The sequence below is a fragment of the Solea senegalensis genome, linkage group LG19 (assembly GCF_019176455.1).
Source record: "Solea senegalensis isolate Sse05_10M linkage group LG19, IFAPA_SoseM_1, whole genome shotgun sequence".
Classification (NCBI taxonomy): Eukaryota; Metazoa; Chordata; class Actinopteri; order Pleuronectiformes; family Soleidae; genus Solea; species Solea senegalensis.
This window is the reverse complement of record NC_058038.1, coordinates 19,929,835-19,952,745: the sequence shown is the minus strand read 5'-3', so window position 1 is coordinate 19,952,745 and position 22,911 is coordinate 19,929,835. Positions and strand designations below refer to the sequence as shown.

The following is a 22,911-nucleotide window of genomic DNA, read 5'->3' as shown; positions in this document are numbered from 1 at the left end:
TTTAGGTGAGACATATTTGAGATTTTTTGCCAAATCTGTAATCTGGATCAGAAACAAACCAAAATGAGTTTTGACACACAGAGACAGGTTATCGCTGATAAAAATGACATTATACAATGAATGAAACCTCTTTTATAAAAGTAAAATAATCTTGAAAAAGACGAATTTTTTTATTTTTTACTTTTAACTATATTATATTAACTCGACTAGGATTCTAAAGTTGGCATCTACTGTTTGTCCTTTTAGAAATATATCAAACATTTTGTTACACAGATTTTGTCAAAAGTGTTATTTAGAAAAATGGGCTATAGAAGTTAAATACTACATTTAAAGAAAAGCAAGGTGCTGCAGCTTTTGGTCAATAAGGCTGAAGAATAAATGGAAAAGGGCCCAGAGTGGATCCTTGAGGAGCTCCTTTGTGTACAATTCTATGCATTTTCAACATTTTCAGTCTTTGTGAAATTTAATTTAATTTTTAAAGTTTAGTTTTAGGTTTGGTGTCACATGAAAAAAATGTAAGATTTAAAGCAGATAACAATGACATGGCATGATGTAAGTGAGTGCGATGGCAGATGGGTTGCCGTAGTAATGATGCTGAAAAAGACACAAAGGTTCCCCCAGAAGTTGACCTTTAAATTTCTGTGCATCTGTTGTGTTTAATCTTAAACTTTAAGCTTTAAGCTTAAACATCCAGTGCATTATTTAATTGTGCGTTCACAAAGGTGTCATGGCGGAATGACGTGGTTATCCCTGTTAATCTTCACGACAGCTGTCTGGATTTACACGGCGATGACTGTAATCTCAGTTTGCATCTCCGGGGTGAAAACAAGGCAGAGCAGAGGGGAAAGTGACCGCAGACGGTTGTAAGCAGGATGGGGAATACGAAGAGCAGCGCTTTGTCGAAGGAGCTCCTGGAGGATCTGAAGTCCAACACCAAGTACTCAGAGGCCGAGCTCTGCACGTGGTACCAGTCCTTCCTGAAGGAGTGTCCTGGTGGGAAGATCAGCAAGGAGCAGTTTGAAGGCATCTACGCCAGCTTCTTCCCGGACGCAGACCCCACAGCGTATGCGCGGCACGTTTTCAGGAGTTTTGACACCAACGCCGATGGAACGTTGGACTTTAAGGAGTACATCGTGGCCCTGCACCTCACCTCCGGGGGAAAGACTCTGCAGAAGCTGGAGTGGGCCTTTGCTCTGTACGACGTGGACGGGAACGGAACCATCAGCAAAAATGAAATCGTAGAGATTGTTAGGGTACATGCACCTTCTTTTTTCATCACGGTGGACGAGATAAAGTTCTCTCCCTGCATCATGAAACTAAATTAGGCTTCAGAAAAGAAAGAAAAAAGTTCTTAATTAAATTGATTCACTCATCTGCACATCAATTTAATTGATTTTTATTTTCTAAAATGCTCAATTATTACATTGATTGAGCATAGAAAAATAATTCTGATTTTCATATTTAAGAAGGTACAACACAAGTAAACATTGAGTATTTTTCACTGACAAATGAGTTTGTCTAAGTACAGAACAAATACACAAAATATATGAAATAAAGTGAATTTAATTATAGCTTCCTGTGCAAAACCGTTTCAAACGTTTCTCTCCAGTTTGTCTAATTTTTCAGATTTGTTGACCTAAAAGATTTTTTTTTCCCGTTTTGATTGTTTTACTTTCATGCCGCTACTTTTATTGTGAAGGAGCTGTTTCATCAATTCGGAAAATGTAAATGGTAAAATTCTGGAAGCACAATTAAAAGAAATGTCCAAACGTTGTTATCACGCAGTCGATATTCAACATGATCCCAGCCGACGACCAGAAGAACCTCCCCGAGGACGAAAACACGCCGGAGAAGAGGTCGGAAAAAATCTGGGCGTTCTTTGGGAAGAAGGACAACGGTAACAAAGCATTTATTTACTCCTCAAAACCTGCGTTACAATCCTAAATCATCTGTAGTTTATGTTCTGTTCTCGTCTGTTTGTTCACAGATAAAATCTCAGAGGGAGAATTCATTCAAGGCGTCATGGACAACAAGGAGATTCTGAGGTTGATACAATACGATGAACCTCAAAAAATTAAAGACAAGCTGAAAGCAAAGAAGCATTAGCGTACTGAGAAACATATGTGTTTATATATATATATATATATATATATATATACATATACATAACTTTGCTGTGGTTTAAAGACTGTTCTATTTCTTTATGACATGGTTATTTGTACGATTGACTCGTGTTTTGTTATGTTTTTGTTTGAAGTCATTTTTTTGATTTTGATATCAGAAAAACACAAGCGCAGGAACCGCGCTGAAAGAAGCTGTGGAATTATCCCGTGTCATAAAGTTTCAGTGTGTTTGTCGTCATTCCAAATGCCTTACCGGGACGAAAAATATTCAATAAAAAAATAAAACAACTCAACTGTAAAAGCTACAAGGCATCGTACTTTTTCAACGTGAAACAACAAACAAACTGCAGCTCTGTATCGTGGCTAGTAGCAGTTGGCTAGCCAACCGCCTTAGCTAAAGCTAAAGCTTTTTTGTTATAGGTTACTTTAAAAAAACAAAAACCCAAATAAGAAGAGAAAAACAGCAACAACAGTAAAGACGTCTAGATAAATGCTATTTAGCCAAGTGGATGGCTCTGACTTTGAATCACATTTGTTCTTGTGGATTTTCTCAGAAAAGTTTGATAAATCCAAACTAACGTCTGCTGACTCTCATCATCCCGTTTTTTGGAATCCAAAAATCGATAAACAACACAGTTTACTCTCTTTTACTTTACCTTTAACTCTCTCAAATCACTGAGAGTGGTTTCCTGAAATTGTTTTTAAGATTGGATTCTAGTTTTTAGCTTCACATTTAGCTCAAATCTCAACTAAAATCTTTCTTAAATCAATGTAGAGAAAATAACATATAAAATATTAGCAAATATTTGCAAAAATGCTAAATAGTCTATAGTTCATAGAGTAAAAGTGATTGATTGCATTTAAATCACACATTTAAATAAGTTTGATTAAACATACAGTAGCTCATAAAAATTAAGTTCAATCCATCAAACGTCCTCAGAAACAGACTGAGACTCTTTCCTGGAGATAAATTCTTAGTTTAAAGAACAGAAAATAACAACAAAATGCTATTTAGCCAGAGTGAAATTGTAATATATAATAAATAAATCATTTACAAATGTTTCAAAGAAAAAGATTTAAGTCAATAAATCTGGGCGATAGTTACTCTCCCTCATCTTAAACACTCAAATCCATTCATTAGGTTGATAGAAAGAAAGTTGAGAGCTCCTTATGAGAGGAATTAGGCTCGAGTTAACAAATCCGTCTGCATCAGCCAATCCTATTAGAGCTGAAGGTCAGAGACAAACAACCTCTTTACTCTTAAGTCTCTACATCAGACAAAGAATCTGAGTCTGTCAAACAAACAGTTCCCTCAATACACACATGTGAACATCACTGTAAAGAAAACATGACTATTGTCGATAAACATGAGCTGTTCTTTAAATCCACCATCAGACTGACTGCCAAATAATGAGCTATTCTATACATCCACAGACTGACTGCCAAATAATGAGCCAATTAAATTATTTTTAATTGGTTTAAATGTTCTTTTTTCAAGAAATAGAAGAAACACCAGAATGCTTAAAACTAGCTTTTAAAGTTACTTCCTTTAACTTTAATTTAAAGAAATTATAACTTAAAATTTCACACCAGAAGTGAAAAAACACACCAGGAGCAGTTTGAAGCTTTAAGTTAGTGAGCTGTGATATCACATTAAGAAAACATTAGGTAATATTTCTTAAAATTAGACACATTTTCTGTGGAAAGATTAATTATAAATAAAAAAAAGTCTATTTTTGTATCACACGTTAAACTGGCAGAAGAATAGCATCTTCCTCCTGGTGCAGTTACATCATCGCACACCGTCACATTTCATTTTCAAAGAGCAGATTTATTTCGGACACTGCATTCCACAGTACAACGTCTGGACAGAAGTCACCTATGATCAAACAATCTTAAAACATTGGGAACATCATTGTATTTTTTTTCTCATGAAAACAGCAGTGAAACCAACGTGAAGTTGCAGATTCTTCTCGAGAACGTTAACTTAGAAAACATAAGAACATTGTTACACTTAGTGCACGACATCGACAAACACTAATCAAAACCTCCACGACAGATAATGAAACCCAGAACATACGAGACTCTAAATAACACAACAGTGACTTTGTAACATTGAAAGGAAAATAAAGAAACGAATGATGAGCTTTGTTTTCCGTAGAGAAGTCGAGATTCAAATAAATCCAGAAATGCAAAGGCAAAGACAAAGACAGACAAACACACACGTACTCGTTAACACGGACACATATTCGACATGCAGTCTTTGATAAAAACAGGGCTGTATCTGCGTTTGAGTCAGCTGGCTTTTGCTCCACTTGATTGATCCATTGTCCAAAAAAAAGAAGAAAAATATATTTTAAAAAAAGACCAAATTCTCTCAAGTTTGGTGAATTGTTGCTTTCTGTTGCCTGCCGTCGCCGTCTCCTTAACGTAAAGAAATTCTCTGTACATTTACCAAAAAAACAAACAACATTTTACAGTACAGTACAAACACCTCAGCGGCCCTGACGTCCAAGGGCCTTTTTAAACATTTGACAGCAAAATACATCTAGCCTGTACGTATGTACAAATGTACAAATGAAGATATCAAGGACATTCCAGGTATTTAACCGTTAGGCACTAAAAGGTGTTTCAGTGTAACTTGTGGTGCATTTTCCACGATACAGTTCCAGCACGACTCGGTTTCGGCTCGACTTTTTCCGGCTTCTCCATCACTGATAGAGCTTTTTTTAGTACCTGCTCTGACGAGGTTCCAAGCGAGCTGAACCGACTGATTGGTCAGAGAGTGTCGTCACTGGAAGAGTCATGAGCGCGACGTCCGACACAAGAAGCAAAGCCAACAATGTTCAATTGTAAATCAGTTAAAAAGACTTAAAAATCCTGAAAACATGCATTAAGTCTGCGGTATCGCACACATGCCGCGTGTCACATCGGGCGCCGCGTCGGGCGCATTTGGCCCGTCAGCACCGTGATTCCTAAACGGTTGAATAATTGCCAGATATGGAAAGTGAAAGTCAAGGGTTAATGAACTGATTCTAATGATTCAGTTACACAGAAAAACAGCTGCTTTGAACGTCGCTCATTTGTGTCGCGTATGACGATTTTACCAACGTCACAGCAGTTCTATTACGACTCCACCCACGTTGAGGAGGTGCTGTAGTTGAGCTGAGCCGAGCCGAGCCGAGCCGAGCCTGGAACAACTGTATCATGGAAAAGCGCCATTGGACCACCTTTTTTTTTTTTCCACTCTCGACTGATCCACAAAACCAAAAACCTTCACCGTAGATACGTACGTGTTGAGGTTACTGGATATTAAGTCAGAATTTTTTCATTTATCATTATCTTACGTTCAAGATACAAGAAAAACCTTGTGTAAATTTCCAAAGACTACACCAAGAACGACCGTCGCGGTTTCTCCGAACACAGTTAAAGCGAGATATTCAAAACATGCGTCTCCACCAAAATGAACCTGCAAAATATGAAAATATATCATATTCACTCTAAGATCTCAATATGTTTTATTATCTGTATCTAAAATAAAGAGAAATATCAAGAATCAGAGCTTTTTTTTGTTTGGTTTACTCAAAGTGGAAAAGTGTTGTTTGAAGCTAAACGAAACGATTCAAAATACATATATAGTTTTTTTTTGTAACATGTAAACAGCAGATTATGTTCAATGATATTCAGTGAGCTAATGTTGGTTATGAGAGGGTTAAAATGTAGAAGGAACATGCTGGTACTTTGATCCGTGAGCGTTCCCTGGCCTCAGAGCGTGTTACCTTTCGACGTTTCCTCAGAGTCAGAGGGAGAAGATGAGGCGGAGCTCTCTGGTGTCTGAACATGCACAGTCCCCGGATCAGTGTTAGTGGAGCGTTCTGAGACGCTGCGGTGTAATACTGAAGTCAGAGCCACTGATCCCAGGTCAGGATTCCTTAAATGTCCATGTCCACAGGTCGGACCTCGCCGGTCTTGTTCTCCTTCACCCACAGCTCCCGGTCTTTGCCTGGATCCACGGTCTGCAGCAGCTGGTCCACCGGTTCCACCGTCTACACCACAGAGAACATGAGTTTAGCTCAGTTATTATTATTTATTCCACCGCTTTATCTTTCATATGAGGGTTGCCAGTCCATCACAGGGACAGGAGGAGCTGTGAAGTCTGTGACTGATACCAAACGTCTCATTGAAGTGAAAAGACAAACATGGAGGAGACTCACGCTCTGGTTGAACATGTCTGTTTCATGTCGCAGAGTCGTGTACTGGCGTAAATGCTGCTGAATCCACTCGATACGGTCAACCTCCAGTTTCTCCAGCTCCTGTGGTGAAAGAAACCAAATAAACAAGCCAGTTTACCTGAGATAAACTTAACCTGAGATCAATTTAACCTGAGATAAACTTAACCTGAGGTAAACTTAACCTGAGATCAATTTTAACCTGAGATCAATTTAACCTGAGATAAACGTATTTTTAAATTTTTGTTGTGGGAGAATTTGTAGAATTTTTCCAGCCTGTTGTTACAAAATTGTGGCAAAATTAAATTTCAATTAATGTATTGAAACTTTTTTTTCAGATATATGCACAGCTGGACTTTACCATACTAGTGGTGACCATCTCTTCAAACCACTTGGACTGAGTTTGGTTGTAAAGGTCGACGCAGCGCATCAGGTCGTCTCCTGCAGAGAACACACACACACACACACACCTGTTTTATAGACATAATGCATTCACTAGTCCCTTACCTTAAATTTACTACTACTAACCATTGATACCTAACCTAACCCTTAATATTGATCTCTGTCAGAGATCTTTCAGAGGAAAAAAGTCAGAATTCTAACATTAATCACTGAATTCTGATATCAAACTCAGAATTCTCCAATCAAACAAAGTGAGAATTCTGAGATTAACGTGTGAATTCTTCTCTTATTTTTTAGAATTCTGACAGTCTCTGAATTCAGAGGAAACATTTTGAGATTAAAGTGAGACTTCAGAGGCAGCAGTTCCCAAACGTTTTATACCAGCGGAAAAAATACATGTCTCTCAGTAAAACGTTAAAATACAGTGGTGTAAATAGAGCGAGCAGATTAATCCTCTCATCTTCCTCCTCTTCCTCACATAGACTTCACACATTAGACATTAGATTCATAGATAGATCAGAGACACTGATTGATTTTCTTCCAAGTACCACCAGAGGGAGCTCCACCAGTGGTACAGTACCACAGTTTGAGAACCATAGAAAGTAAATAGGGATGGGAATCTTAAACCGATAAAAAACCTTTGACTTGTGAAAGAATTACAATTGAGAACGTTCCCACAGCTGAAAGAACCTGTTTTAACCTGGGATTAAACCTTTTTTTGACCAGTAAATTAATCTGAAACAGACAAAAAAAAACACTTTCATGTCAGTCAGTATTATTAGTGTTAAAAACCAGGTGGAGCCTTAGCCACAGGAGTCACCATCAATATATATATACTATAATATAATTTAACACAAAGATGAGGATTTAAAAATAGCGATGCTCTGTGACCTCTGTGACCTCTGACCTGCTTGCGTGGATTTCCTTCGGGCCTTCTTGATGTCCTCCTCTGTCTTGTTGCTGAGTTTGATCTCAAGCTGCTGCGTCTTCACCTCCAGGTCCTTCTGCCGGTCGGCCAGGGCTTTACGGGCCTACACACACACACACACACATTTAGTTTAATCCTCACAATTTACTGCTCCTCCATCCACAACCAGAGTCATTATTAGTTATTTCTTCTTTTTTTTCATGTCGTCCTCTGATTTCCTCATCTCATCCTTTCCTCGTCTTCCTCACCTAAATCCTCTTTCACACTGATATGAACAGACTTTACCTGGGATTTTAAACCCGCGTGAATTGTTGGATTAACATTATTTCCACTCAAAACACAGCCAAACAAACTAATTGCTAATTAGTGAGAGACACCAAGAGACTGTCTGCAAAATAATAAGCTGTTCCATACATCCACCTAGAGACTGCTCAAGGTGTCAGAGCTGAAGATGATAAAATGTTCGTTGGGAATGACCAGGATGGACCAGGATTAGAAATGAGCATATAATCCAGGAACGAGAGAGAGGGAAGGTTGAGATGGTTTGGTCATGTGCAGTGGAGAGACAGTGATTCTGTTGAAGACGGAGCTGCCGGGCAGGAGGAATACGAGGAAGACCACAGAGAAGGTTCATGGATGTTGTGAAGGAGGACATGAGGACAGGGTAACAGAAGAGGAGACAATGAAGAGGACAAGATGGAGGCAGATGATCCACTGTGGCGCCCCCTAAAGGGAGAAACATTTAAAATAACATAGATAAATCAAACGCACCTTCTCCACGCTTGCGTAGCGACTGGCCAGCTGCTTCCTGAGGTCAGCGATGTGATGGTCGTACTTTTTCAGGTCCTTCTTGAAGTTGTCTCCTCTGAATGTCAGCAGCGGTTTTTCTACCTCAGAGTGAAGCTGAGAGACACAGACAAGTAAGAACCATCGTCTACAGTCACATCTTTTTGAGTGGACTAACTGTTTTCAGTTGCGTCACCTTGTTGGAGAACTTGAGGTGAACCTCGGCTTCATCGTGGAGACTCTTCTTCAGCTGAGTCCAGGCTTCTCCCAGAGTCCTGAGATGAAGACCAACGCGGGAGAAAAAAAAGGTGAAAAAGCGACAGTGAGAATCTCACAGTAAACAGAGCTCAGAGTCGCCCCCTGGTGGTTAACTGCTACATCAGTGCCACCTACGAAGCTTCACTTTTCAAATTGGCATCAAGAACGCAACAGAAATAAAAAAATGTTGTCTTTTATTTCAGTCTTTCTTTCAATCGATCTTTAAATTGATCAGAATTCACTGACGTAAACGTCCCGCAACAATCGATCAGTAAAGCTGACTTTGTGATTAACTAAGCAATCTCAAAAAGTATCTTATTAAGTCAGTCAGTCAGTCAGTCATCATCTAACCGCTTTATCCTCCACCAGAGGGTTGCGGGGGGTGCTGTGCCAATCTCAGCTACATCGGGCGATAGGCGGGGTACACCCTGGACAGTTCGCCAGTCCATCGCAGGGCCACCTTATTAAGTCTAACTCTCAAAATATTTTGTTAATACAAGAAAAGTGTCTCATTTCAAAGTATCTTGATATGAGAAAAGTATCACATCATAACAAGAAAATATTTTGTTAATGCAAGAAATGATCTGGTGTTTACGTGTATTTGAAAAGTCCTGTTTCAGTCGTGCTCTCTCTCACTCACCCTTCCTCCTGCGCTGCTAATGTGCTTAGCGACAGCTTGGACAAATTCTTGGCGTATTCTTCCTCAATCTTTATCCTGAAACACAAACAACAACAATGACATGCTAAAGTCAAGAATCTGGAGAAAAATCTAATAAATCAGTCAATGTTTAATTATAAAGCTCTTTACAGAGTTTTTTTACACAAGGAGTGGGAATAAAACTTACGGTAAAATGAATAAAATAATAATAAAAAGGAATGTGTATAAACAATACCACTTTGGTCCCCACTAAAACATATAAACCAGCGTGTGTGTGTGTGTGGCAATGACAGAACTGACTTGCATACACACTTTAGTTTGGACCAAAGCAGGTGAATTTTGATACATGTTTGTTGAACAGGAAGTTTATTAACTGTTAATATTCTGTACATAAATTGATAAACAGGGACATTGGTCCCCACTAAAGCCAGTAGACCAGTGTGTGTGTGTGTGTGCTCAGCTCCTCCAGTGGACACGCCCCAGTGAGCAGAGAATTATTTTGTCCAGGAGGAAAAAAAATTGTTACATTTTTATTGCAGTTTTTGAAGTGGACATTTTTGTCATTAAGGACTTAAGAGGGTAGTAAATGAATTAAACACACTTCTTCTGTTATTACAATGCCAAATTGTATTTTCAATGCCAAAACTTAACGAGTTCTGGCTCCATATTTAATTTGTTGTTGATCAAAAAAAACATCATGTTTTATGAATATTTTAAATCATCTACAAATAAATAAATAAACAAAAAACACCTAAATAATACATACTGCGTCACCTTGAAACACTTCCCCTCATCCTTCAGCCACATTCATGGACCCGTGAACTTCTGGCCCTGCACTCTCACGTTCACCCTCCACACCTGAGTAACTCTGTCATCTGAAGAAGGCTTATTCATTCATTCACCAGGCTTTGATGTTTAATGAACGTGGTAACCCGGAGCGACGACGCGATGAAACCTCGCAGGAAAAAGGTTTCGGCGCTGGTTTTTAATGGTTAAGAATGAAGGATTTAAAAGAGGACAGCGAGAGAATCATTAACTTCCCACGACTCACTCGACTGGAACATGAATAGAGCTTTTGTGGAAGTAGGCGGAGCTAATTATACACAGGAGGATGTATACGCTACTATTTCCTGTGTGCAGCTCCTTTAATTACAGAGCTCAGCTGTGAGACAAAGATCCACACATCCCTTTATTTAAAAAAACAAAACAAAAAACAGTCGGACTGTTGTGCTAAAGATCGGGGGGCGGAGCCTCTAGTGCTCTGCGCTCCAGAGGCCTCGCCCCCTTCTTCATTAGTGCTTTTGTTGCTCGTTTGTCTGTTTGTCTTTTTGTAGAACGATGTAACAAACTACAGATGTGGTTTTCTTGGAAAAACTAAAGGTCCAGTTTCTCCTTTTTGTAACGAGAAAAAGATGTTGTTATAACGACACAGTATCTCCCCATCAAAAATCACGTTGTAACAGAAAGTATCAATTATGTTGTTACTATGACAAAAGTATCTCATTGTAACGAAAAAGTATCTCATATCCATCAAGTTCGAGCGAAAACATAGCAGCTGACGTTTGACCGTTTATTTGATGACAATTCTTCTCTCGTTGTCACAGAACAATCGTGAGCATCTCGGGTGAACGCCGTTACCTCTCGTGGACAAACTCGGCCATTTCTTTCTGCATCTGTTTGCCCTTCAGCTGCTTCTGCAGGAGAACCTCGAACCCGGCCACCGAGGTGGTTCCCTGAGGGTCTTTCCTGTCGGTCTGAAGAAGAGAAAATTGTTTAAAAGCTGTGTTTCCACGGAGTGGAACAGCTCGGTTTGGTTCAGTATGGGACCTGTTTTTTCAGAAATCGTTCCAAAATAACCACTTAATTCTTTGGATTTCCATTTCACTGGAAGTGAAATGGAAATCGGGCTCTACCATTCCAAACCGCACCATACTGAACCAAACCCAACCAGACTGTACCATGAAAAAAACACCAGAATGTTGGTGTGATGATTACGTAGGAGAACGTTTGTGAGAGGATGGGTGTGTGTGGGTTTGTGAGAGGATGAGTGTGTGTGGGTTTGTGAGAGGATGAGTCAGACTTACAGGTCAAAGGTCAAAGAGGGAACGTGTCACTGTTTGTTCTCTTTAAGACCTTTTTTTCGTGTCATACATGCTGACTTTTTCAGGACCATTAGTCCTCATGGAGATAAAAACCTGGTCCTAATGAGGTAGAACCTCATTAACCAATTTTATCAGAATGAGTTAAATTTAAGACTAAACCTAAATGCAATACGCTTCTGTAGACACCAGGGCTGACTTTTGTCATTAACTTTATTTAACCAGATAAAACCAATTGTGATAGAAATCTCTTTTCCAAGGGTGACCTGGTCCAGAGGTCGTAGGAAATATTAGACATTTAAGAGACAAAAACAATCCTGTAAACAGTGAATAAGGTTTGCTTGATAAGTGCAGGAGTCGAGGTCACACTAATAAACTATTACTCGCGTCCCCACGCAAGTCAGTGAGTGCAACAGTTCCCTTCTGTTCAAGCACAACATGAAAAACTACTAAGACAAGACAGCACAAGGCAGGCTGCAGCAACCAAGGAGCAAAAAGGACAATTCACGAGGAGGAACCAAGCATCAGATTTCAGTCAATAACACAGCCTGAAGTGTTTTTCAATAGAAATCTGATTTAGTGATGGAAACACGTGGAAAGTGAAAATTACAGTGGGGAAACATTAGACTGCGTTTGTGCAGAAGCAGCTCAATCAGACGTCCAGCTGTGATCGTCCGAGTCAGACTTGAAAGCCAATAATGTCGTTGGTTGTTTTAAAAAGTGCGTTTTATATCGATTCTGATTCTGCCAGGTTTTAGCCGCATTATTCAATTTGAACTCTGCTTTTACAGACATGAATGTGATTTGAATGTTGATAAAAAAAAAACATCCCACGCTTCACTGAGTAAAGTAAACCACTCACTCTCCCACACCAAAGTCCAGAGAGAAAAAACAGGATTTTAGCTCACAGGGACACAGCTGCCTCGTGTGGTCAGTTTATGTCACTGAGGTAAATCTAAACAAAATTTGAAAATAGTGATGGAGGCAGCACTGGATTAACAACTACTGTGTGCTACAATCACTGATTTTCTGTATTGGCTTTGATGTGGGAGATTGAGCGGTTGTTTTTTGTGAAAATCCCAGTTTCATGTTTGTGTGAGAATTTTTTTTTTTTTTGAGTGGAAGAAAGGAAGTCACATGTTTTTTTCAGAACTCTGATTGCTGGCATCATGGGTCGATGCTTCCCGTTAATCTGCCGCCTCAGTGTTGGGCGTGATCGTGATGCAGTGGATGTTTCTGTAGGCTCTTGTAAGCTGAAAACACAACCACTCACTCTCACATTCACATGTGTGGCCAATTTAGAGTCAGCAATTAACCGCTGCATGTTTTTTGACCATGAGAGGAAACAGGAGAACCGGAAGAACAACATGCAAACCACCAGTGACCTTCTCTCTGTCCTTCATCAGGCAGATTTTTTTTTTATTTATTTCTTCATGTTAAAAGAGCATGTTTTCTTCTCTCCACTCTTGCCTCATGTTTGCCTCGTGATATTTGATCGGTCTGTGAAGCACTTTGTCTTAATGAACATTAAGGTGTGTCTCTGTCTTCTCACTCACCCAGAAGTAGTCGCAGTAGCTCCATTCGTTGGGTTTGAGGAGCTGCTGCTCTGGACCTTCTCCAGGAAGAGGGAAAGTCACACAGTTGATCTGAAGAAGAAGAAGAAGAAGAAGAAGAAGAAGAAGAAGAAGAAGAAACATGTGACGTGAAGAAACTGCTGAAAGTAACAGGCCCGGCGTTCATTTGAACAGATTAAAAAGTGTCGCAAAGACAGACGTGTGTCCATAGTCCAGACACAGAGAGACACCCTCACTGCAGGCGTGCTCACATTGAACAAATGAAGGTTGTTACACATAAACACATAAATCCAGCTCTGAACACAGACTCTGTGCGCGACTTTAATTAATCCAGAGGCTGCAATTATGTAACGTTCAGCATCTGTGAGTTCTCTCTCTGCTGCTGCTACTATTACTACTGCTGTTGATACTACTGCTGCTACTACTGCTGTTTTAGCTACTGCTGCTGCTGTAAAGGTTCGCTACGAATATTTATGGTAAACGGCATAGGTAGAGCAGAGTAGAGTAGAGTAGAGTAGAGTAGGTAGAGTAGAGTAGAGCAGAGCAGCAGAGCAGAGCAGAGAGCAGAGCAGCAGAGAGTAGAGCAGAGCAGAGAGAGCAGAGTAGAGCAGTAGAGCAGAGCAGAGCAGAGTAGAGTAGAGTAGAGTAGAGTAGAGCAGAGCAGAGTAGAGTAGGTAGAGCAGAGTAGAGCAGAATAGAGTCTCTGTGTCTAAACCTCGTCTTCTCTGTTACATAATCTGTAAAATCCAGATACGACATGAAACACATGAAACACAAGCAGAGATAAAAGTGCGACACCAAAGGAACGCGGCAGAGAGAGAGAACGCGAGGGAGTGGCGGCGTGGTGATTTACTCGCTGAGCGGTCGCTTTGTTCACGGGCGGAGGATTTTCCATTACACCGACGGCACATCCATCGATCACGACTGTTGTTTATCAGCCGCTCACACTCACAGCTCAGAATGAGAGGAGGAGCCATAACTTCTCTCTCCTCTGTGTGAGGAAACCAAACATTAATGTAGATTACCTTCACCACACACGCCCTCATAAATCCTCTCTCCCTCTCTCTGGGGATGTTTGGCGGGAAAGCCATTGTCACGCTTTCATTCTTTCATGTTATTCATGTTTTCATGTTATGAGCACATTAAACAAAGCTGCGAGTCAAAGGTGAACCAGGACATTTTGTCTCCTTTTTTCAGGTTCCTGAAAAACGGGCGGTCACAGTCGATGTTTCTGCAGGTTCCAGTAGACTTCTCTAACTTCTCTGAAAATGATTGGGTGATCATTCGTTCATCCATTCATCCATTCACTTTCTACCGCTTTATCTATGGAATCACACAAATTGCAGATCAAATATGGATTAAATCGTTCATAAATTATTGTATTTTATTTTTTAGAACATCTTTTTGTTTGTGATTGTGACCCTGGGGGCGGGGCTTAGGAAGCCATCTGCTGATTGGCTACTGAGTGTTGGAGCTACAGAAGGGAGCACAAAAAAGAACAAATATTCCCGACCGTTGCAAACAAAAAGTGTATGTTCTAACAAATAAAATACAATCATCTAATTCCATATTTTTCCTCCTCATGAGGGTCGCGGTGGTCGCGGTGGAAACTGGAGTCCAAAGCTCAAAGAGAGAGACACACAAGCATCCACTGCCACTCCACACAGTAATGCCCGGGTTTTGAACCAGCGACCTTCTCTCTCTCTGTCTCTCTGGGGACATTTGCTGTTGTGTTTTCATGTTTTCATGTTATGAGCACATTAAAACAAAGCTGCGAGCAACGGTCAAAGGTGAACCGGGACAAAATGTCCCGACTCTACACAGCAACAAAAAATCCGTGCTTCGGGCTGTAGACGTTTCATTAGTCATTCCTGATGGTGTTCATTTATTTATTTATTTGTTTGTTTTTCAGGAGAGAAAAATCCTTACAGTCCACAAACAAATGCCCCCGCGAGAGACGTCAAAAAATGATTGTTTTGCTGAAAACAGCAACTCTCTCTCTCTCTCTGTGTACTGACTGTAGATGCTCTGCCACTGTTGCTAAGCAACACATTACCTATGCTGTAGAACACACACACACACACACACGTTTTTTTCTACTCTGTATGCGCTGATACAATGATTAGCATCAATATATATAGAAAATAATCAATTTTACAACAATTTCCAATCAGGACCAAATAAACAAACTAAAATAATTCATTTTAAAATGATTTCACAGTGGATTTGGTCCCAGAAAAAACAGACGATATTCACGCCGATCGCATAGGGGGTGATGGTTTTTCTGTCGCCCAATCAGCTGACTGTTGTGGGCAGAGCCTGTCTAACTCCACCATTCATTCCACTGGGTGAAAACGCGTTTAGATTTTAGATTAAAGCTAAATCTGTGCACGAGCATCGTGTCACAGTGATTAAAGGGCCCCAACATCTAATTTTGCTTCGGGGCCCATAGAGGCTTGGACACGTCGTACTGAATATTTGACGGGTTGTTTTTTTTACGCCCAATCAGCTGCCGTAACATTTCACTCCCTAAAGGAAGGCTGACAGAGAATGGAACGGTTGGTCGGCTGGACATTTTGGTTGTATTCCTAATAGAAACGGCAAAAGAAATACGGACTGTACCAAAGTGAACTGTTAAAAAACACGGTGGAAACACTGCATTTAAAAAATGGCCATTAAGTCGATTTCAGAGTCAGTCTCAGATATTTCAGGGGCCTCATGTCTGTACCTAAACCGTTTCTCATTTTCATCTTCATACAAGTCCCGCCTTCAAAGCCAGGTGACCCCACCCCCCGCCCCCCCGGCAACAAGTGTGTGGGAGTGAATGTTCAATGAGCCAAAACAGGTCAAAGGTCAGTGTTTCTGGGCGAAGGTGACGACAAGGTGACGAGAGAGAGCAACGCTCACCGTCTAATGATGTGTAACACCTCAGCCGAGGTCCTTTTTCATGTGTGTGTGTGTGCGCGCGTCTCCACGACAACCGTGGAGGGGTTGTGTAACGCGAGGCACAACCACTGTCGAACAAAAAGACACCTCTGTGGGCTGACGTCATGCAGCCACGACTGCAGATTTCATCGCCATCGAGATGAATTTTACTCTCTTATCTTCATCATTATTTTTATTATTAATATTATTATTATTATTGTTATCATTAGTATTGTTATCATTATCATTATTATTATTGTTATTATTATTGTTGTTATTATTATTATCATTATTTTCACGTCACCACAGCAGAAATGTGTTTAAATGAACGTGTGAATGGTTCCACCCCCATCATCAGCACCTTCAGACACCAGTCTTTTCCATTTCAACAGCCATTAATCAGTGCTTTTGCTTTTGTCACCATGGAAACAAGACTTGCTGCATCTCTAGCGGGGTCTGCTTTTGCTTTTGCTTCGGTCGTTTTGCATTTGTTTGTTTTTTTTCTTCTCTTCTTCTCCACAAGACTGCAGGTCAACCGACGAGACACAAGACTCAGACACAAAAACACAAGCGCGGCTGTTTCTGGTTTGTCTTCACGCTCGTCTCGACACGAGCACTGCAGCTCCAGCTCACACTCTGCTCACCCTCCTCCACCTGTCAGCGTCAGGAAGCACAATATCACACAAGCACCGCGGTGTCTGGACATCTTCACACACACACACACATACACACAGAGAGAAGGGAGATCTTCGGAGATCATTCTCCTGCACGACTCAGAGAAAACAGAAACCCAGATGTGACTCCACGTCTGGGCTGCAGCAACATGTCAACAGATGATGGAGGAAAAAAAGAGAGATGAAGTTGGAGATTGTGAGACACAAGGAGTCTCACACAGACACGAGAGATGAAGTGGTGAAGACATCGGGTACTCACCGTGGTCTTGGTCTCCTTGACCTCCTTGATCTGCCTCTTGGCCGGTGACACGGCTCCAGGCGGCTGTGGGGCGAGACAGGAGGGATCATCAAAACTCTCCTCAGTGTCAAAGCTGGCCTCCATCATCATCCCTCTCTTCCTCCTCCTGCTTCTATATTCTAGGAAAGCCTCACTCTCTCTCTCTCTCTCTCTCTCTCTGTCTCCTTCCTTTCCAGGCTGCCTTCAGTCTCCCGAGCTACACAGTGAGTGGAGAGGAGTAGTGTTGCATGGGAGGAGGGGGAGATAGGGGGTGTGTGTGTGTGTGGTGGGAAGGTAGCGTCAGGGGTGAGGAGGAGGAGGAGGAGGAGGGAGGTCGCGGGGAAGCGTGACGAAGTCTAGCCTCAGGTTAAGCTGCTGCCACATGAGTTTTGAGGTTAAAGGCTGAGAAGATGGAGGCTGCTGTGAGAAAGATCTCCATATGCAAACACCCCCCGCACCCACCCTCACTTTTTCACCCCTTCACCAAACACTGTGTGTGAAGCCAGAGCAGGAGAACGAGTTTAAAGACGAGGAGGAGGAGGAGGAAGAGGTTTATTTACATGATCCTCCACAGAGAGTAGTGAAGGAGGAAGGAGGAGGAGGGGAGGGGGTGGTAAGGGGTTGGTTTGATGGAAATTTGCGAATAATGATCGCAACAGACAGAATAATTACAATAGGGAGGGAAAGTAAAGGAGGAGGAGGAGAGCGAAAAACACGAGGGAAAAACAGGCAGCCAATCAGACGCAGTCTCTCTGATTGTGTGTGTGTGTGTGTGTGTGTGTGTGTGTGTGTTCTTGTATTTGTGGCTTTGTGAGGAACAGAAATTGTGAATGAATGAATAAAATCATATTTACATGGTGAGAATGTTCCGGCTCTGATTGTAGGAGGACACTAATGGTACGTTCCATTTAACACATCACCTCACAGCAGTGGAGAAAAGCTATCACAGGCTAAGCCTTTGTTAGCAACACCAGACGACAACAACAGGCATGGTAACCTTTAGCAATATTATGTTTGACTGACTTAAGTTAAGCGTTTTCTTAAATTAAGTGTTTTCACTAATGACACAAGGAGCAGCTACTCTAGCCCAATGCTATGGTATTGGTATTTTACATTAGCAGCTATGATTATATGACTTGTAGCTATAGTAAATGCTAACTGCTGTGACTTCTCCTCACAGCTTCTACCTGTAAACAAGAAACACAGCTTGTGGTTGCGCCCTCTACTGGCAAAAAAAACTGAAATACAACTTGTGTTTTTTAACCAGATTGAGTAAAACTAGAATTTTGCCCTCAAAATAAATGAGACCAATGTGAAAAAATATTAGCAGATTCAGATTCAGAGGTTTCAAACCTCCACCATCCGAGTGCAGAGCAAAGAAGCTAGCATGCTGCACACGCCTTCAACATCAACCCGATCTTTGTCCAACGACACGACCTCAGCCTAAAAACAAACACTCAGTCTCACCTTAGCGGAACAGAACATGGCGGAGAGAAGCTCTGACCTCCACAGTCCTGGTCCAGGTTTTTTTTTTTCTTCCTTTGGACTCAGCGCTGGCAGCTTGAGCTTCGTCTGTCTTGGACGACCTCCTTTTTCCAAAACTGGACAAAATTCTAACTTGTGGAGTCCAAACCTCAGTCGCCCATATGGCCCAAGTGTCTTTCCCATCTACACTCGCCCGTGTCATCATGACACGGTTTGCTCTCATCTGACTTGCAAAGCGTCACATGGTTTGGCTCATAGTCGCCGTTGGCCCGGGTTCATCAGAGCAGCGGGAGCGGCCCTGCTTTCAGTGAACACAGCGCTGCAGCTTTATCTCATGAAAACACTGGTATTATTATCTCATTATTATGCGGCAAGTCTCACTTTGAGTTGGTATGTGCAGTCATGTGACACAAGATTTAAAGGTCCAGTGTGTAAAATGTGGGTGAAATGATTTTTTTATTTGGCAGAAACATATACACAAAATATTCCCAGCTCAATTCCAGCTGCTGCTGTTTCCTTCACCACGCAGCTCCAATCAAGTCACAAGTTAATCTTGTAACTGGCAATTAAAGCGTAAAGTAAACTGTAATCTCGTTTCTTCTTAAAATTAGATTATTTTTCTTTCAAAAAATGTGTGCATTTTCCCATAAAATGTGCATCTTTGAGTGTTTTCATCCACTGCTGTTTTGGCTTTTACCCGTTTGTTGATGGTCAGTTTCCTCAGAGCGACAGTAGTGGTTTCTGCGCGCTGACCGGTCTTTGCTCCACTGTGGCATCCAGTGGCTGAAGACAGACAGACCATAGACAACATGTTAGGACAGAGAACAAGTCCAGTTTTAGTCAGATTAACATACTTTAAAAGTCAAGTGTTATTCAAACTAACGTACTTTGAAAGTCCAGTTTTAGTCAGACTAACATACTCTACTAACGCCCCCTGGATTCATCCTACACGCCCTGAATGACTCTTCACGGTCAGTGATTCATGAGCTGTCAGCACGTTGCATATCAAATCATCTCATCTCCAGCTGAAGGTAAAACGCGAGCAGCCGCCGCGGACGCTGGTCAGCGCTGGCTGAAGCAGCAAAAGTGAGGTGAGTCAGGCGGTCACCGACTAATGAGGCGTGAAGACGACGTCTACGACCTTCAGTGGCCTCCTGTGGACACCAGGGAAATGTAATCTCCACATATGTGACTGATGACAGTCGTTAAATGTGGGATTAAATGTGTTTTTGACTCGTGTGAATGTGTTTAATCTGCATTAAATCACGCTTTCAGCTAATCTTACTTCTACAACTTGACTGAAAGAACAGAAACTGAGATGAGATATAATCAGATAAAAGGATGAGATTAGGTGAGATTAGATTAGATTAGATTAAATTGATAACAGGATAAAATGAGATAGGATAAATTGAAATGAAATGAGATAATATTAGACTAAATGAAATGAGATGTGACAAGATGAAATGAGATTAGATGTGACAAGATGAAATAAAATGAAATTAGATGAAAAAAAATGTTTTCAATTAAATGAGATAAGGATTAATTGGTCCCACAGTGTTACTTAATCAATTTTTTTTTCAGATTACAGCATCATTAGTTTCTCCCTCTCTGTCAGTGTGAATTAAATCCCTGGTTTTCTTCTGCAGAGTGACGTCGACTTTGATCTAAACCAGGTCTAAACCAGGTCTTCATGAAACTTCTCCGTCTCTGCAGCGAGGAATCACATTTGTCTGGTCGAACGCTGACAGAGTGTGTGTGTGTGTGTATGTGTGTGTGTCTTGGGCTACATGCCAGCAGCAGGAAGAAAACCATCTGTCATTATCTGCTAAGATGCTGTTAGCGAAGGACGTTGGCAGCCGCTAAACGTAATAAGAAGCCGCTCATTAGGAAAACGTAGGATTTCCTCCAGCAGAGCGACCCGAGGTTTCATGAGTGGAGACAGCAGAGCAATGAATGAAACACCAGTTGGGGGAAAAATGTTAGTTATATATAGAAATAGAAACATGAAGTAACATTGAAAACATGGCTGCTCTTCACTGTCTCACAATTTTATTTTAGAATTGATTTCCCTGGTCATTTTTAAAGCAGAAATTTACTTAATGTAACAACATTTTTGTTGTTGTAACTGACATTTTTATGACCTCATTTATTTAGTTCTACATTAATCCGCCCTTTTCAAGGCTTGGGGCTCCTGGGGGCCTCAAACTCCCCTGAATTGCTTCTGTCTACAAACTTCATTCCCACGTTGTCTGTGGCTGTTCTCGTGTGAGATTTCTCTGTGTGTGTGTGTGTATGACAGTGTGAAAAAGCATGAAGATAAAGGCTGGTTTTTTTACCATATGTTGAGGAGTTGTGCCGTGCCAGCGGTCTCTGCGGGGCCTCGGCCGGCGAGGACGGACGTCGCCATGTTGTTTCTGGAACGACACGAGTGAATGCAGGAAGGACAGCTGGCGTGTCAGTGATATAGCACACGCAGCACACGTTAGTATAATTCATCAAACCAGGCTTAAATGGGTCATCTACTCACATTATAGGGACAAAAAGAAAGTCCCCATAACGTAAATGACTACATTTTAAGGTGAAGACCATGTTTTAAGGTTAGGGTAAGGTTAGGGTCTGGGTTGGGTCAGGTTAGGGTCTGGGTTAGGTCTGGGTTAGGTCAGTAGTAATTATGATTAAGGTTAGAGTAAGTCTCCATGAAATGAATGTAAGTCAATGCAATGTCCCCTCAAGTCATGTATGTCGACATGTAAACGTGTGTGTGTGTGTGTGTGTACTGTGAGCCAAAGTGCAATCATTGCCAGGGGTGTTGTTGATGAAGCTCTGCTTTTTCCCTCTGGATTCCTTCCCACATGGCGCACGCACACACACACACACCCACCCACACACACACAGGGGAAATGGCTGCCACTCACTACTACTTTTACAGTTAACATGTATTTCACAGCGAATCATTCGTCATCGTTCACTGTTCAGATATGTGTGAGCAAAATATTATATAGAGCAGGGAAGTCAAACTCCAATGACTCTGCTCAATGCTGTCAACCAATAGAGGCCCGGCTAGTGCTGACCAATCAGATTATCTCTGCTTATTTGCAGGTGCGTTCGCTGTACTTCAAGGAACGTCGCATACGGGCGGGCAGAGTTTTGAGAGACAATATCACAAAATCTGAACATGAAATCAATGAATAATGCTCTTGAATTAAGATAGGAACTAACCCCCATACACATGTGGCCCGCCAGTTCAACTCCTCTGGTCTAGAGAATCACTAACAAAGGCCACTTGCTTTGTGTTTTCGGGAACCTACTTCTCATTTATATTACTCTATTCTGTACAAACGCTCTCTGTACAACTTTACTCTCTACATTTCTGCCTCTCACTCTACAACACTGAGCACAAAGAACCTCAGTAGTGGTAAAATCACGTTCATGACAAAAAAGAGTCCCCATATTTCTGACTTCTCAGGATCGCATGTGCGGGTTTTCCCTCACCTTTACTGCAGCCGTTGACGTAATACGTCAGTCCGTCAGGTGACGTGTAGCTCGTCCATCCCGGAGGAAGAGGCCGACTCTCAGTCGCTTCTCTGGAGTTTGTGAGTGTCGAGTCCTGCCGTTAAAAAAACCCCCAAACAAATCATGAACCATGAAGCTTTAAATGCAAAGACAAAATGTTGCATTAACAAAACACAAGGTCTCAAAGTCTGTCCTCTTGTATTTTTACAGTCGTTAAACTTTGAGTTCTTACCATGCCGCTGTGCTGACGTCTGGAGACACGAGCGAGAAAACTGGAGGAACTGTCTGTCCACAAACAGGGTCACGGCGAACGACGCGGAGGAAAGAGAAAGACACTGAATGTCTTTCAAGCCAAGACTCCCCCCCATTTTTTTGTTTCACGAGGAGACAAGCTTGGGTTTGGACCAGTGAGAGACACTTTCTATGAGTCTTTGTTGAGTTGAGAAACATGCAGTGGTTCTGGACTCACACAAAAGAGGACACTGTGAGACAAAACAAGGACGTCCCTGTCTCACTGATGTCTGTGTGTGGACTAAGAGTCGGGCTCTTCATCTGAACACATGCAGGAGAACAAAGACACGTCTGGGACCATGAGCTGGTCTTCAGATGTAAAGAGATCACATTAAAGGTGATAAAATGTGTAATGAACACATTTAAAGTCTCACAGGAGCTGAGTTCACATGGAGTGAAGTCATCAGAATAAAAAACTATGTTTGTGGCCGTTTGTCTCAACAAGACGTCAAAGTTTGGTATGAGAAGAGACGGCGAACGCTGAAGACGCAGCGATGCTTGTCTGTCGTTTCTCTTCTCATCTCATTTTATCTCTTCTTTGCGTTTCTTCTCTCATAGACTCATCTCATATTGTCTAATAACATCTCATATCTTGTTGTTTATCACATCTCTTGTCATTTTTCATCTTATTTAATCTCAAACTCATATCTTATTTCTTATCTTATTACCTCAACTCATTTTGTCTCTTC

General features: G+C 41.4%; 2 protein-coding genes across 4 annotated transcripts; one reads left to right on the top strand and one right to left on the bottom strand.

Moving 5' to 3' along the window:
- The first annotated feature begins 801 nt into the window (after window positions 1-801).
- Window positions 802-2,424, top strand: rcvrna (recoverin a). Its single transcript, XM_044051091.1, has 3 exons — window positions 802-1,253; window positions 1,786-1,897; window positions 1,988-2,424. The coding sequence occupies exons 1-3, from the start codon at window positions 873-875 to the stop codon at window positions 2,104-2,106; spliced, it is 612 nt and encodes a 203-aa protein (XP_043907026.1). The 5' UTR covers window positions 802-872; the 3' UTR covers window positions 2,107-2,424.
- Window positions 2,425-3,933: 1,509 nt separating this feature from the next.
- gas7a (growth arrest-specific 7a) lies at window positions 3,934-22,242 on the bottom strand. 3 transcript variants are annotated; one of them, XM_044051087.1, is made up of 14 exons: window positions 22,164-22,242; window positions 21,911-22,025; window positions 20,755-20,832; window positions 19,116-19,201; window positions 16,916-16,978; window positions 13,040-13,129; window positions 11,023-11,138; window positions 9,367-9,441; window positions 8,665-8,743; window positions 8,454-8,585; window positions 7,662-7,785; window positions 6,714-6,793; window positions 6,338-6,436; window positions 3,934-6,169 (listed from the first exon to the last, which is right to left on the bottom strand). In XM_044051087.1, the coding sequence occupies exons 1-14, from the start codon at window positions 22,164-22,166 to the stop codon at window positions 6,056-6,058; spliced, it is 1,254 nt and encodes a 417-aa protein (XP_043907022.1). In that variant the 5' UTR covers window positions 22,167-22,242; the 3' UTR covers window positions 3,934-6,055. The 3 variants fall into 3 exon arrangements, with proteins under 3 accessions (XP_043907022.1, XP_043907023.1, XP_043907025.1); XM_044051088.1 differs by lacking the exons at window positions 19,116-19,201; window positions 20,755-20,832; window positions 21,911-22,025; window positions 22,164-22,242 and adding an exon at window positions 18,438-19,105; XM_044051090.1 differs by lacking the exons at window positions 19,116-19,201; window positions 20,755-20,832; window positions 21,911-22,025; window positions 22,164-22,242 and having other exon boundaries at window positions 16,916-17,223.
- Between the last annotated feature and the right edge of the window lie 669 nt (window positions 22,243-22,911).

Excerpts from the sequence above, each read along its gene's own strand:
- gas7a (XM_044051087.1), bottom strand. Across the intron at positions 20,833-21,910 it reads CGTCAACGGCTGCAGTAAAG|AAACAACATGGCGACGTCCG; the intron begins GTGAGGGAAAAC and ends GTGTCGTTCCAG. Across the intron at positions 8,586-8,664 it reads ACCTCAAGTTCTCCAACAAG|CTTCACTCTGAGGTAGAAAA; the intron begins GTGACGCAACTG and ends TGTGTCTCTCAG.
- rcvrna (XM_044051091.1), top strand. The coding sequence starts at position 873 with ATGGGGAATACGAAGAGCAGCGCTTTGTCGAAGGAGCTCCTGGAGGAT. Across the intron at positions 1,254-1,785 it reads AAATCGTAGAGATTGTTAGG|TCGATATTCAACATGATCCC; the intron begins GTACATGCACCT and ends GTTATCACGCAG. Across the intron at positions 1,898-1,987 it reads CTTTGGGAAGAAGGACAACG|ATAAAATCTCAGAGGGAGAA; the intron begins GTAACAAAGCAT and ends GTTTGTTCACAG.